Genomic DNA, 15,401 nt, shown 5'->3' on the forward strand with positions numbered 1-15,401 from the left:
CCATGGCCAGTGCCTACAGGTATACTACAGACTCTAGTCATAAAATCCCACAAGATCTCGAGATTAACTAGGTTAAACATCTTGAGATTTATGGGACCACCTTCAGAAGTAGAAGAACCTCCCCTTAGTGTAAATTCTCATTGCAAGAATGACCAGCTTCTTTAGATCTTTGAGCTTGAAGAGAGACTGAATGAAACTCTCACTTCTTGATTTTCCAGAACCACACCAAAATTGCTACAGTCATTATCTTGGTGATGTAAGGTCTGAGATGAATGATCAACCCCATCTCAGAGCCAACTCATAGAAGATTACCCAGATACTCACCCCCTTATTCCTGGAGTGCTGGGCAATACAATCTATAATGATTCTCATGACTGACTAGGAAGGAATGGTGTTACTGGGGCTGTTGAGCAGGGACACTGGACCACGGTAGACCTGGCAAGGTGGGCTTTGCCTCACATCGTCAATAAGCCATTAAACAAACACGTAATAGTGAAAACAGAGAAAAATTTAGTCAATGTTGTTATATTAGGAAGGGAACAAAGACACCCAGTGGTCCTGAAGTCCATCTTTGGGGCCTTGACATGAGGTTGAGACTTAAGCAAATGACAAGCAGTATATCCATAACTAAGTAGTCTTGGTCCAGATGTAGCCTGCCCATCATTGCCTGAGCTCTAGTCTCTCCTGCAAGTTTTTCAGAGACAAATTATTCCTCTGGCTGACATGGGGCTTTTGGTCTTTTCTTTCTCTCAGAATGACATTACTGGGAAAATTCTAATTTTTTACAATGCCTTTTTTCAAAAGTCTGATAGCCAAATGGAGGGGCACAAATGCCTAGACTATCTGCATTGCTGCCGGGATGTTACAGTCATGGTGGAACTGCCAATACTTATTAAAGACCTGTGCCTAACATAGCGCTGGCAGAAGTAGTCATTACCAAAATTTGTCCATATGTCTTTCTTCATAGGAACTCTATCCGTATCTGATTTATCCTTTTTGTTTTGGACATCCCAAATATATAAAACTTACTTCCTTAGCATATTTTTCTAGCCCTATTCATCTGCTAGGTCTTTTAGAAGAGAAATTTTATATTATTTCTCCTTTTATTTTATCTTATACTTAAGATAAACCTAGTGTAGAACAAATGTACAGCATACATTTGCTGGTATGCATATCTGACTAAAATTTTAACTGAAGATTACAATACAATTCAAAGTACATGAAAAAGCACAAGCTCTTCACCTGTTATTCAGCTCTAGACAAACTTGGCTATTAGGAATCGCTGTTCCCCATGGAAACCCATTCCTGGCACTTCCGACTTACTAAAGTTCTGAAGGCATCTTCCTCCCTGTTTGTTTGTTGCCTTACTTGAGATACAGTCTTATTCTGAAGTCCTGGCTGGCCTAGAAATTGCTGTGTAGACCAGAATGTCCTGGGAATTATGGGAATCTGCCTGTCTCTGCCTTCAGAATGATTGCTGGGATTTAAAGATGCACACCACCATGCTCAGCCCTATCTTTCTTCTTGATGTGAAACTGTAACATCTGAAGTCATGAACTTGAATCCCAGTTTTCTTTTCTTCATTTTTAATTTTCTCTATTTTTCCTTCAAAAAGTTTCTTCTGGGCTGGGGAAATGGCTCATTGGTTAAAATGCTTACTATCCAAATAGAAAGAATGAAGTTCAGGTTCCCAACACCCATATAAAAAGTCAGGTGTGGCTATACACCTTGCAACCCAGCACTGGGGGTGGTGGGAAGGGCAGTTACAGGCAGATCCTGAGGGCCCACTGGCCAGCCAGTCTAGTCAAAATGGCGAACTCCAAGTTCATTGAGAAACCTGTCACAAAATATATGGTACAGAGGCAACCAAGGACGATATCACCCCATATCAACAACTGACCTCCATATGTAGCTAACAGGTAAGCACACACATACACGCATAATTACATCACACACATACACTCAATATTACATTACACACAGAGAGACATAGGTCAAAAGAAAAATTTTAAAAAGTCTCATTTTGAATTAAACTGAACTCCCCCAATTAAAAAGCAAACACTTCCTAGGGTGAAAAAGAAGCTTTCATTAACTAGTCACACCTGAAGGTGATACATTACTACGAACAATTTAGGGTCCAGCTGAGGAAAACACAAAGAAATGAGACACAATACCAGTCAGTATTGAGATGAAAGTGACAGGAATAATGATGGAATTATGAGGAGTCATTAGTCCCCTAAAAAATACAGGAAACTTATTACGGTGTTAAATAAAAACTGGTTACAGAAAATGGAAAAAAATAGGAAGTCACAAAAATCTAGTAGCTTACTATTTCATATAGCAGTTCTGATATTTTCTGAAAGTTATACAACTTACAAAATCTATGCAAGCATCTTCACCTTCACTTCTATGGCTTGAATTGACTTAATAAGACAGATACAATCACCTTCCAGGGGATTTTTACTTCATTGCTTATCCTTGTATAATCCACTCTTTATATGCCAGACAGAACTGTGTCACTTATTCAAAACCTTCCCAGAACTTGAAAGTAAAACCCTGTGTGAAGACATTACACACTTCAGACACAGCACTTGAAAGAATTGAGCTGTAACTGGAAGCTTCCTCTTTTGAGAACTGACTTTCATAGCATCCAAAAGTGCCAATGGAAAAAAATCAATCAAAAGTCCCACCCAGCTTTATGGACTACGAATCTCACTAGTGACTGACCAGCCAAGAGCGATATTCCCAGTGGTGCAATAGTGGCAGTTTTATCAGGGGAGTAACCAGCATTAACTAACTAGACACAAGGCCTTCTCATTCATGAGAGAGAACCCATGCCTGGTACTGTAAACCTCGCTACTACCCTAGAGTCATAGACCCTGGAGGAGAACCTTCTACTGTTGTTTGTTTTGTTAAACCAATATAATTTCTAAATGTACTCTTAACTATGTACCCTCACACCCACAGGTAAGTTCAGCTCACACCACTCATCAAAGAAGGTTCTTTTCGCAGCAGATGGAAGCTATCACAGAGATCTACAACTAGTCAAAATGCAGAATATAAGTGACCATGGGGTGCTCAACCGCAGTTGCTACACCTGCAATGAAACCCCTACATCTCAAAGCTTGGGGAACACTGATGAAGAGGGAGAGGTAAGATTGTAAGAGCCAAAGGATGAGGATGCCTGCTGTTAGAAAGTATCTTCTTGACTTGTCAAGGAAGTCATTCCCATAAATTCTCAGCAATATGGTTGTCTAAATACTCTTCATCATGACAGCATGGATGGGAGAAAATTCAGAAGCGTATACCTCTAGATGAAGAACTACAGCCAATCAATGGTTATTGAGAGAAGGACAATCAGTTTTCTTGAGGAATAAATCCTCTGATAGGTATTTAAACCCAATTATTCAACCCCAAACCCACCTACATACAAGCGTGCATATGATATTTAATAAGATGTCATTAATTTGACAAGGAGTCAGTGCTGTGGGATGGTCTGTATGTCAAATTACTCTGATTGGTCAGTAAATAAAACACTGATTGGCCAGTGGCTAGGCAGGAAGTATAGGCGGGACTAACAGAAAGGAGAAAAGAAAGAACAGGAAGGCAGAAGGAGTCACTGCCAGCCACCGCCATGACAAGCAGCATGTGAAGATGCTGGTAAGCCACGAGCCACGTGGCAAGGTATAGATTTATGGAAATGGATTAATTTAAGCCGTAAGAACAGTTAGCAAGAAGCCTGCCATGGCCATACAGTTTGTAAGCAATATAAGTCTCTGTGTTTACTTGGTTGGGTCTGAGCGGCTGTGGGACTGGCGAGTGACAAAGATTTGTCCTGACTGTGGACCAGACAGGAAAACTCTAGTTACAAGTCAGGGAGAACATAGGAAGAAGATCTGTAGTGGGAACAGGAGATGTGAAAACAATGTAAATGTTGTACTTGTATGAAATTTTCAAAAAAAAAAAAAAAACTTCAATAAAAATAAAACCTAAAACAGCCTCCTATCTTCCTCAAAGTAAAAATCAGAGACCTCAGAGTAAAATCTAGTTTCTAATCCCTTTCTTTCTCTGACAACATCAGGATTCTCCTGCTCACTACATACCCCAACACCTGCCCTAAATCTGTTCCTTCTACTTTTCAATCAAGTACTCTTTAGCCTCAGGGATTTTCCTCATTACACACCTCCTACATAATAACTTCTCAAGGAAACAAATCGAGCCATCTGACACATATCCGAGACCCTGCACCTTTCTGTACTAACTTTACTTGGCTATATTCTTCCCCATACCGTTCCTGACCCTCAAAGGAGATACTAGACTTTCAATTTGAGAAATGTATTGTTTCTCTTCCACCACCGAATGTAAACTTTCTCTGGGGAAGTAATTTTGCATTTTTTTTTAACTTACTGCAATGTGTACAGCTTAGGAAAGCATACTAGATGGGCAGTACATAAGTACTGAATGGGTCGCCCAGATTAACTTTTTAGCTCATGCTTCCTATCACTCACTTCTAAAATTGTATTTGGTTCTACAAAAATTGGGAAAGTCACATCCTGCCTGCTGCACCAAGTTTTCAATATAACAAAATTGGAAATGTTTTTATGCCTTAAAGGAATGAGAGTTTAATAAATAGGACACTGGCTCTGAAGTCTCATGAAGTGGTAAAAGCTCCCGACTGATCCTGTAAACAAGCTGAGTCCAAATAGCTGGAAGCCAGACCATTGGAAGCACTCATTTGGAAGAAATTTGAAACCGTTTTCAGCGAGGACTAGATTCTATGAGATTTTGATATAATAGTCTCTCCAACTCTATGTGAAATACCAGGGCAGCTCACTAGGAGGGGGGGAAAATCAAACTATTATAAAAATGACGGCCAATTATATTTGGAACTCAACCACAATCTTGGGTAAATGTTGTACCACCATCTTTCCCAAAGGAGAAAAAGTATCTCAAACAATATAGAATTTGATCAGTGAATAGTCTCAGCAATACTTAGGAAGCTGCTCATCCTGTCCAGGGCCATAAACATAAAACAGACTGTTGTAAAACTGTATCTGAAATTAGCATGTCAATTATACCATATTAATGAAATTCAATTATGACAATAACAAAGGAGCTTCAAACATGTTTTCTATCTGAATTCAGCTCATCATTCTGTAGCCATTCCACTTTATTTTAATATTAAAGGGCAGTAGGTACAACTCAGACTTTGAACTGATGTCCTTCAAGCACTTCTGTTTCAGTCTGTTGACTACCTGTTTTTGAGGACCCCTATCTGTTTAGTGAATAATGCTTAAATAAATATGAAGGTTGTTTTTTTTTAAACTTCAAAAAGAGCACTTTTCTTGGATTGACACTGGAAGGAGTGAGGCATGACACAACTTGTGAAAGTGAATAAATTATTTGGTACCTCAAAACTGTTGTCCTTGCCTTCTGTGAAGTAATTTCACCAATTTAAACAAAACAGTTAGATGCAAAACCAAAATTGGAATGCACTTCATCTTCGCTGGTGTCAACATGAATGAATTTCTATACTGAACACATGAGCCCCATGAAGGGCAGTTTGTAATAAAAAATGAGTTGACTTTCTAACTTTAAACTCTAGAAATGCAATAGTAAAAAGGAAATAAAAACGAAGATGAAAAGTAAGAGCATGTTCCAGAAACATCCTCTTGGCAGAAGTTATAAATTTGTATGTTAAAACTTTTTTGTAAACAAAAGAGTAGGTTACTATTTTGACTGACAAGTAAATAGTTCTTGTTATTATCATGGTCACTAATTTTAATGAGCACATCTAACTACAATTTCAAAAACTACTAATCAGGAGAGTTAAACAAATAAAGCTAGTGTTGGAATTCTTCAAAATTGAGAGCAGGAAGAAAACCATAGAAAAGTAGGTCTTTGACATATGAGCCTTTAATTTATCAAAAGCTTTTCAGGCCTCATCAAATGCTGTCTATATCCACTATAGGATAAAATGTGAGCAAAGCACACTGGAGCACAAACAGTAACACTTTGAACAAGCTGCTATGGTGGAGAAAACTTTTCACAAAGGATAATGAGTAATTTAGGTGTGTGGTAAGTATGCCGACTAGTTTCTGTCAACTCAACATAAGCTCAGGTCATCTGGGAAGAACCGAGAAAATACCTCCATCACAATGGCCCATGGGCAAGTCTGTAGGGCATTTTATTTTATGAATGATTGATGTGGGAGGGCCCACCTACTGTGAGTGGCACCATCTCTAGAAAGGGGGTCTTACATTGTATAAAAATCAAACTGAGCAGCTGGGCATGGTGGCACATGTCTTTAATCCTTTACTTGGGAGGCAGAGGCAGGTGGATCTCTGTGAGTTCATGGCTAGCCTGAACTATAGAGTGAGTTCCAGGACAACCAAGGCTGTCATAGAGAGAAAGCCTGTCTCATAAAAAGAAAAAGAAAGAAAGAAAGAAAGAAAGAAAGAAAGAAAGAAAGAAAGAAAGAAAGAAAGAAAGGAAGGAAGGAAGGAAGGAAGGAAGGAAGGAAGGAAGGAAGGAAGGAAGGAAGGAAGGAAGGAAGGAAGGAAGGAAGAGAGAGAGAGAAAGAAAGAGAGAAAGAGAGAGAGAAAGAAAGAGAGAGAAAGAAAGAAAACAACAACAACAACAAATAAACAAACAAAACTCAAACTGAGCAACCATGGAGATCAAGTCAGTAAGCAGCATCCCTCCATGTTCTCTGCCCCAGTGCCTACCTGATTTCCCTTCATGATGAACGCTAAGCTGTCATGTGAAATAAACCTTTTCCTCTTCACATTAATTTTGGTTATGATGTTTTATCACAGCAATTAAAAATCAAACCAGAAGATCAAGAAAGCACTGGAGAATGATTCTCAGTGGCAGAGCATGGGAGAAGGGTTTTCTGCACTTGGGGGGGGGGGCTGAAGCAGGAATCACAAGTTCAAGGCCACATGGTCTATGTAGGGAGACCCTGTCTTAAATTGTAAAAAATACCAAGTCAACAAATTCAATAAGTGATTAGATTGACAGTTTTTAGTACATGGTACACAATTTCCACAATCATGCATTCATATTCAAATGTCAACAAGTTTTTTAAGATAAATAATTACCTATTAATTTTTTAATTAGCACATAGACTCCTTAAAGAGCTACTACAGTAGTAGGCATGCAGTGTCTAATGCCTACTTTTTCAGCTGAAAGGCATTCCAATGTCAATAACAATATTTTGTGAGTTGCTCTATTTCCCTAACCTTATATTCATTATCTGGTAATAACAGAATTGAACTCATTTTTTGTGATACTCAAAAGCCTAGAAACTATATTACTAAAATATATGGGATTTGAAAAGTCCCATGCATTGCTAGCTAGTAGTAGTTTTCATAGATTTGTTTTACTCACTTAACAACTATCAAATCCTGAGGTTAATAGAATATATAGGAGGTGAGCATGGCCTAGAGTAGAACTCCATGCTCCAGCAACACTGAATTATGAAGTCCCTCCTCAAACATGCCTTCTCTCATGTTAAGTAAGTCCCTTGCTCAACAGACTGCTTCAGAACATTGAAAAGCCAGAATTAGTCTTATTTCTGTTTCTTCATGCTCGGTTTGTTCATTCTTTCCGCATTGAAGAATGTTAAATATCTAGTGCTTGTAGTAAATTAAATATTTTTGCATATAAAAAATTTCTATTCTCTTTTGCCTTAAATGTAAAGAGTAAAATCCAATTTTATTTTGCTTGCAGGATGGAGAGAAATGAAGAAAAATTAGCCTTGCAGGAAGAAAAGAAAAGTGATCATTATGAATAAACAAAGGCAAGAGAAACAGAAAATTTCCAAACTGGCATTGGTTATATCATTATCCTAGATCTATGCTATATGCAATATATTAATTATGTCTACTAACTATACTGTCAATACGAAGTATTTTGACAGATAATGAGACTCTTCTTACTAACTTATCAGAAATGTAGCAAATTGTAAAATTCCATCTGTTTTTACCTGGAACCAAAGCTGTAACCCATGCCCATGCCCAGAAAAAAAAATGTATTTGTCTCGTGTGTGTGTGTGTGTGTGTGTGTGTGTGTGTGTGTGTGTGTGCGTGTGTGTGTGTGTGCGTCCCTTGAGTCATAGTCATACGATGAATATAATAATTATTTATTTTTCCTTGAAAAGAAGATTCTTCAATATTTCAAAATAAACATGCAACATGCAAAAATACCTTGGGCTTCTTATTTTCAGGGTCTGTTGACATGGACAGTGCGCAAGGTGAGATCAGCTCCTTGGTTCTTGTTAGAGAGACAGGAAGTGATGGGGTTGGAACAAGTGAGCTGTGGTTGGATATTATGCTTTCTGGCGGTCCGGTTCTTGAAGGACATGTACCATTGCCATAACTTAGGTGCAGTTTTGAAGGACTAGGCTGGAGGACCCGGGTGAGTGAACTCTCAGGAGGAAGAATGGAGAGCCCTAAGTTGGGATGACAAGCAGAGCTAGCATGGGAGGTAGGCAGATCAGAAGGAACCGAAGGGCTCAGCCCCCGGACTGGGTGCTGTTGAGAGCAAGCTCTTTTGGACCTGTCTATCAGGTCTGAGAGCGCTGGGGAGGGGTGGAAACGTTTCTCTAGAGAAGAAAGGGCAGGGCTCTCATTAACGGGAGATGCAGAGGATAATGAGGGGAAAGGGTGTGTGCAAGTATTCCTGTTCTTTTCTGGACTCCTGAGGTTACCATCCTGTCTGCCCTCCGAAGGAGAAAGAGGGGATGAGCCCGGTGTGACTGGAGGGACGTCAGCAAAACCGGACGTGTCAGTCTGTAACTGGGATAGTGTTGGACTGTTCCTCGGGGCGCCTCGTGGTATTTTCTCTATATTTGTAGAAGCATAGCTGCTACTGTCGGGGGCTAGTGGAGAGAGGGGGTACATCTGAGAGAGTGGGGTAGCCTTGGAAAAGAAAGGGAGGTGGCAGGGCAGGTAGGTCTCTGAAGAAGCCTGGTGTTCTCCTTGCTCTGTAGACCCAGATGTCAAGGAGCAACTTGAGAGAGATTTCTTAGGTGTGGGTGAAGTTGGCTTTACTTTTTGATCGAGGGTGAGAGTGGATGAGGCCAGGGAATTGAGAGAGAAGGTTGGGCAGGACGCAGGGGATAAAGGCCTTTGGTGAGAAGGGTTTGATTTGAGGATAGCAGTGAGGAGAGAGAGCCGAGAGGGTACCGGGGACTTGAGCCCTGACTTTGAAAGATTTCCACTGGATGACATTCGGCTACAGACAGTAGATAAGGAGCCATAGGAAGAGGAGGTAAGTGGTTTGGGACTTGGAGACAGAGAATGCATGACAATGCGGACCGGTATGTAGGAAGCTGAAGGTGACTTCAGAGAAGCACCAGAGGCAGGTGAAGGAGAGGTTTTCAGATCTTCCCTGGGATCAAGGACATGCGAAGTCGACATTTTCTTCTGTGCTTCGGATGCCAGCCCAGGTGTGTGAGCAGCAACATTTGAGCCACATGAACCAGAACCGGGCAGTTGTGTGGAAGGGGGAAATAATAATGACGAGGCGCCCCTCCACGCAGAAAGGGGGGACTCGTGAGCAGTAGTGTGAAAATACGTAGCTGATTCTTCCACCGAGGTCCCTGCGGCATCCAGCCTGCGAGTGTGAAACTCCTCTCGCACAGAGGCTCCACTGACGTTAGCTGGGACCGGTGGCGTTTTCTGATTAGTTGGAGAAACAAAGGAGAAAGCAGGTGGTTTATGAGCAAGCTGCTCAGAGGTAGTGGGAGAAGTTAGCTGGAGGGAAGAAAAATAGATTGAAATAGGACATCACTTACGAAATTATCAAAGCACTCTTTGCAGTGTGCGCTTGCGCAAACAGGCCTTCTAGTAGTTTACATGAAATGAGACATTTTAAGCCTCCATTAGTAACGAAGGAGTTCATGCTTACTAATGAGACATGGCTTTGAATTTCAAATAACACATAAATCCTGAAGTAGTGCATCCTATAGCCGTTTACTCTCTGAAACAAAAATCAACATAAAATTTGTTTTCATAATTCTATTGTAGAAAATAATTCATTCAGACTATTTAAAATAGTTGTCCTAATTTGGAATTGTATAATCTGAAAGGACTGAAGTTGTCTCCATTACAAATTTAAAACTTCATTTTTAAAAATGAAATAGATTTTTCTGCCATTGAAAGAATATACACCATAGCTTGATGATGACTAGAATCCTAAATGTTAATGTATTTCAATTGCTTATGATTCTAAAGACTTGGACTACATATGATGAGTCTGAAAAGGTGCCCAGAATTCGAAGGATGAAGTTCCCAACACCAACACACAATGATAAATTGAAAGTGAACACCAAGTCCCAAATAGAGAGAGCACTTTAGCTTATTTTCCCCAAGTTGCATGCCAGAATGAATATATAACGATAATTTAGTGAACACTTAGCCAATGATTTGTCTTCTTCTAGAACCAACAGGCTTTCTTTCTTATGAAAAGAAGCCAGAGCACTTTAAAATCTATTTGAAACTAGGCAACTGCCCATCATACACTAAAAAAAAAGAGGAAAATTTTAAAACATAATTTTGCAAAAGAAGGTAGAGCTAGCCTGTGGAATAGCCTGTATTCTTGCACCACTTAAGTAGTCTGCAATTTAAGGCAAATGCTGAAATCATGCTAAAGTTTTTAAACAACGGCTTTAAAATTATTAATTTGATTTTATCAGACTATAAAATAAAGGTATGCATGGCTAGTAAACTTGAGAAATATGAGTCATACAAAACATTAATGAATATTAATATACATAGGTATATTGCACTAAGGAAATAGCAGGAAAATGTCTATAAACTTAAATTAGCAAATTTTGGGTTGTAGATAAAAGATATATTTTAGAATTTTGATTCAGATCCATGTGAATAAAATTTCTAATAGACCCACTGTGATGAACTTCATGATGTGTTATCTTGAGACCTAAAAACACTTAAACCTAACAAATTCAAACATTTCATTCTAAACTCCTTAGCCTCTGAGCAAATACACCCCAAATATTCCTTTTATAAATATGAAGATCAACAAGTAATTTTGCCACATAAATAATATTTGAAATCATTGACAGAGTCCAGACTACCAAAACATCAGTGAAAATGAAAAATCAAACAAAACTCAATCAAACTGAGAAAGCTTAATCATCCTCATGCAGTTTATCTTGGAATACTGCTTAGCTGGTGTTTATGCAACTGATTTGTATGGTTAGGGAGGATATTTAAATGCAAACATCACTGACTGGTCAACACAACATGATGCTTCTGTTACTAAAAGATGACAACGTTTTATTTGGAGTTCTAATGTTGAAAAATCATTCTCTCAAGAGTTCCTATTCTTCCAGGGTGTGTGTGTGTGTGTGTGTGTGTGTGTGTGTGTGTGTGTGTGTGTGTGTGTGTGTGTGTGCTAGTGCACATGTGTATGTATTTTAACCATGAACTATCTTCTCTAATCATTTCCATGACTGATTTCTTCTCACAAGAAGAATGGGGACATTTCGAGTCTCCAGGATGTCTCTGCGTGCTGTACCCTATTTAGAAAAGCTGTTAGAATTTGCTAGAGATTTTTTGTAAATTACTACCAACTGCCACAAGAATCTGACTATCTTTCTAGTAATTCTGTTTTCTAAGAGCTTCAACACATGCAACAATCTATCAATTTATCTCAATTATTTACCAAATTACCAGCATATTAAGGATGTAGGTTCATACTATTTCATGTATTATTAAAAGTGAAAGGCATCCCTGCAACTTCCTCCAGGTGAAGGCTTCTAAGTCCCTAATAGCCTATTGAACTATGAGATACTTTCCTAATAACAATTCAGAATTTTGTCATACATTTTAAGAGTTAATTTATGAGAAAATTCTAAAATGCTGATGTCTAATAATATTTACTATGTTGATCTACATATAATTTTACTTATATTTTAGTTGTAATGTTACTATATTTACAATATATTCATTAGTAATTTCCAAATGCACTATAATATTATTCTAACTTACACAAACATGTAAGTATAGCACCATAATTTTATAAACTTTCCAGACACAAGGGATTCATCATTAATTTATAAAAAAAGAATTCACATTCCTGAGTCCATATTATTTTTATTCTTTTTCAAAAAAAAAAGGCAAAGACATAAATGAATAATGCCATGAGAAAGAAGGAGCATCGCTCTTCAAATTCTCAGTCAGTAACTTGGAATGGGCCCTTCCTTTCCCCCTCTAAGCCCTTTGGCAACACCAATGGGAATGGAAGCAATGGGAAACTTTTTCACTGAAGTATATAGTGCATTCCTTTTCATCTTTCGCCATTTATAACTACTCTGTGTTCTTAACCATTTCCTTCTTTCTCCTACATTGTTGGAAGATCTTCTAATGCTGACTGGGCTCGAGCCCTTGGCCACATGCTTCCTCCAAACTCATCCTCAGGACACTCTTCTCAAAAGGCTGTCCTCAACTTTTGGATGCAGTATCAGAACTCTAATGAGAGAAGATGCATGCAATTTGCTATTATCCTAAGGTAGATTAAATTAACTACCATATCACGTATCGTTGAGGCCTTACATTTTTTAAACAACGATGCTATTTGAGAGCTGCCTTGAGTTACCTGGGGCTTTACACATTCACTTTTTCTAATGTGCCAAAGAGATATGAGAGTGTTTACATCAAAGCTGAAGTGTCTGCTCTGTTATGTGGACATGGCCAGATGCTGGTCCTTCACAACCATGCCCTCCCCCAGAATCATCACAACCTTATAGAAAACACCCCATTGTCCTAACACAACAATCATTATGTCATAGAAAGGTGGCCTCATACCTAATGGCTGGTCCTTTTCTCTCTAAGGCATACATATAATGCTACGATTCTCAGCCTTTCTTATCTGAACCAATGAAATAATATTGCCTTGATATTCCTAACTCTAGCTTTAATCCATATAACTTAGCACCAAATTGAACTTTTAAAATCTAATCAATGAACATCTATTTCCTAAGACCTCATCAGTGCTACCAGGAACCAAATGTGTTCCCTTCATTACACAGCCCTTCTCTTGCTATTTGGTCTCATCTCCCTGACTTCTCGATATTTTCCATTTTAGGTTTTGACAATAATTTTCTCAGTCTTACCATTTTTGTGAGCCTTGTTAACATTCTAGCAAGCTTGGTCTCTAGTCATCGCTCTGGAAAATCTTCATTCTTATTCCCACTGACTGCCATTACATTCCTGGCTACTGTCTACTCAAAGCTGCTGTAAAAGAAAACTTGGCACCACCCTGTCAGATCATAGTATCACTGCATTTGATTTACAACCATGTCCTGTACAATAGTAATGTGAAAATGGGACAAACATCCTGCACCTGTTCAGAGTGGTAACTTTCTCAATAAACATTTTGGTATGACAGGGCACTGTGGATTGCTTTCAAGGTCAGTTGTCTCTGCTGAATGTCTCTCCACTTCCATACTATAACTCTTCCAAAGTTAATATTCTCCTCCAAGCCTTAACCCATCACTTTTTAGAAGTTGAATTCTCCATATATACTCTAAATCACAGGCACGCTGGTATTCTCTATAAGTATTCATCTTTTTTTTATAGTTTTACTAACTCTCCCATCCTAACAGAATTATGAAGAGAAATTCAATCTCTTCAAATTTTAACACTAAGTGTCAGTGTGGTGGGTGGTGAAAATGCCAACAATCTTCTGTTTTTTACTAAGTCCCTTGTCTCAGAACTGAATCTGGGCCAGTGGCATAATAGTAAACCTTCTACAGGAAGCAATCGTTGGAAAGTCGCTGCACCAGGGCTTGTGTGGACTCCTTTGTGGAGTCTCAGCTCATACCACACTTATTGTGCACTAGGCTCTCGACACTAATATCTGATGTACTCTTTGCCTCCCTAGACACAGACAAAATCATGTTCATCTGACATCAGCAAGTCAGAAGACCATCCCCTAAAATGCCTACAGCTTTTCCTGCTGGAATTTCCAACTCAACCTGATTTGCACATAAGTAATTCCTTTGTATACGGTCACTAGTCCAAACCGTGCCATGTAGAGGAAATAACCGCTACTCATGAATAGTCGAGATTTGGTAAGCATTTGACAGACCCTGGGGTCTCCCACTAATGCAGAAAACTCCTCCTCCATTCTATCGACTCTTACTTGCCATGGAAGGAGAGAAAGAGAATACCACAGGAGCAAACGCAAGCAGGAAGAGAAACAGCAAGACCGCAGGGGAAAGATCGCTAGAGACGAGTGATTTAAATGAATGAAACTACGTGCTTGTATTTTTTGTCTATCAACTATAAGGATGCACATATGTAAATGTTTATCCCTCACCCTAAAAGCCCACCTACTTGGTTAAGACTTTAACCACCTGTCATCTACTCGTGCCCGGTTGGACTACTTTTGTGTTTTTTGTTTTGCATGCAGTTGGAGTCTTCTACCTGTGATCATGTTCATATTGCTTCCTAGCTATTTTATATAAACACGCCATATTGCAAAAATCTGCTGGTGGATCCAAAGATAGTCCTTCCAGAAGTTAGCAGAATACAACAGGAAGTTTAATACTGCAACTTATTTCAAGATCTTCACTATCTGAATTCCTCGGGCTATATGATTTAAAGAATAGCGATATCACTAATTATGAGACAGTGACCCAGGGATATTGTCTATGCCTGAGATCTCACTCAGCTGTGAAAACTCTTCAAGAATTTTAGTATGATAATGTCTTTTCCAGATATATTTCCCAGAATCATATGTTTAATTATTCATGTGGTATTTCTAAATATTCTCACTAGTTCAGGTATTGTGTTAGATGTTGGGGCCCAGAAGGGAGAAAAAGTTTTGTCAACAAACTGTTCTAATGGTATAAGACATACAAAAGCTACTGTGACACAATGTGCTGGTGTGAATAAGGTGTTCCTTATACAAACTGAAGCCTGGGAATATTAAGATTTACAAAGTGCAAGTACTTACTGACACTTATGATTGGGATACATTCTAAGAAATGCATCATCATCTGATTTCATCATTGTGTAAATATTACAGAGAGCACAGATAGAACCAAAACCTCCACAACAGTACTGTGCACTGTAATTTTGATTAGGCTCACAACTGCATGTGCACCTATCACTGGCCAAAGTATTGTTATATTGCACATTATTAAATCTAACAAATACATGCAGTAATGTCCAAATTGACTAGAATTTTGTATTATAACCTTTAATGTTTTACTTTACTGAGTTCTTTTGATCTTATTGTCCACATTTTCTCCACAGTTCTCATATCCAAGCTGTATCTGAACAAACGTATAAAGCCTCTTGCTCTTTTTGTCTCTTATAATGTGTCCCCAAGCATGTTGCCATCCCAACCATCTTAAATAGAGG

The 15,401-nt window shown here is 38.8% G+C and overlaps 1 protein-coding gene across 25 annotated transcripts in view; it reads right to left on the reverse strand.

Annotated features, from left to right (window-relative positions):
• Mlip (muscular LMNA interacting protein) overlaps positions 1 to 15,401 on the reverse strand; it is a 267,045-nt gene that overhangs the window by 136,555 nt on the left and 115,089 nt on the right. For 14 of the 25 annotated variants that reach the window (XM_076575407.1, XM_006973727.4, XM_076575409.1 and 11 more), the window contains one exon: positions 8,211 to 9,761. The exons of 7 other annotated variants lie outside the window; for them this stretch is intronic. In XM_076575407.1, the coding sequence (XP_076431522.1) occupies positions 8,211 to 9,761 (1,551 nt within the window). The remainder of the gene's footprint in view (positions 1 to 8,210; positions 9,762 to 15,401) is intronic. 4 more of the 25 variants (XM_076575410.1, XM_076575406.1, XM_076575401.1 and 1 more) reach the window with 1 other exon arrangement.

Source organism: Peromyscus maniculatus, chromosome 7 (genome assembly GCF_049852395.1).
Source record: "Peromyscus maniculatus bairdii isolate BWxNUB_F1_BW_parent chromosome 7, HU_Pman_BW_mat_3.1, whole genome shotgun sequence".
In the NCBI taxonomy this organism is placed as follows: Eukaryota; Metazoa; Chordata; class Mammalia; order Rodentia; family Cricetidae; genus Peromyscus; species Peromyscus maniculatus.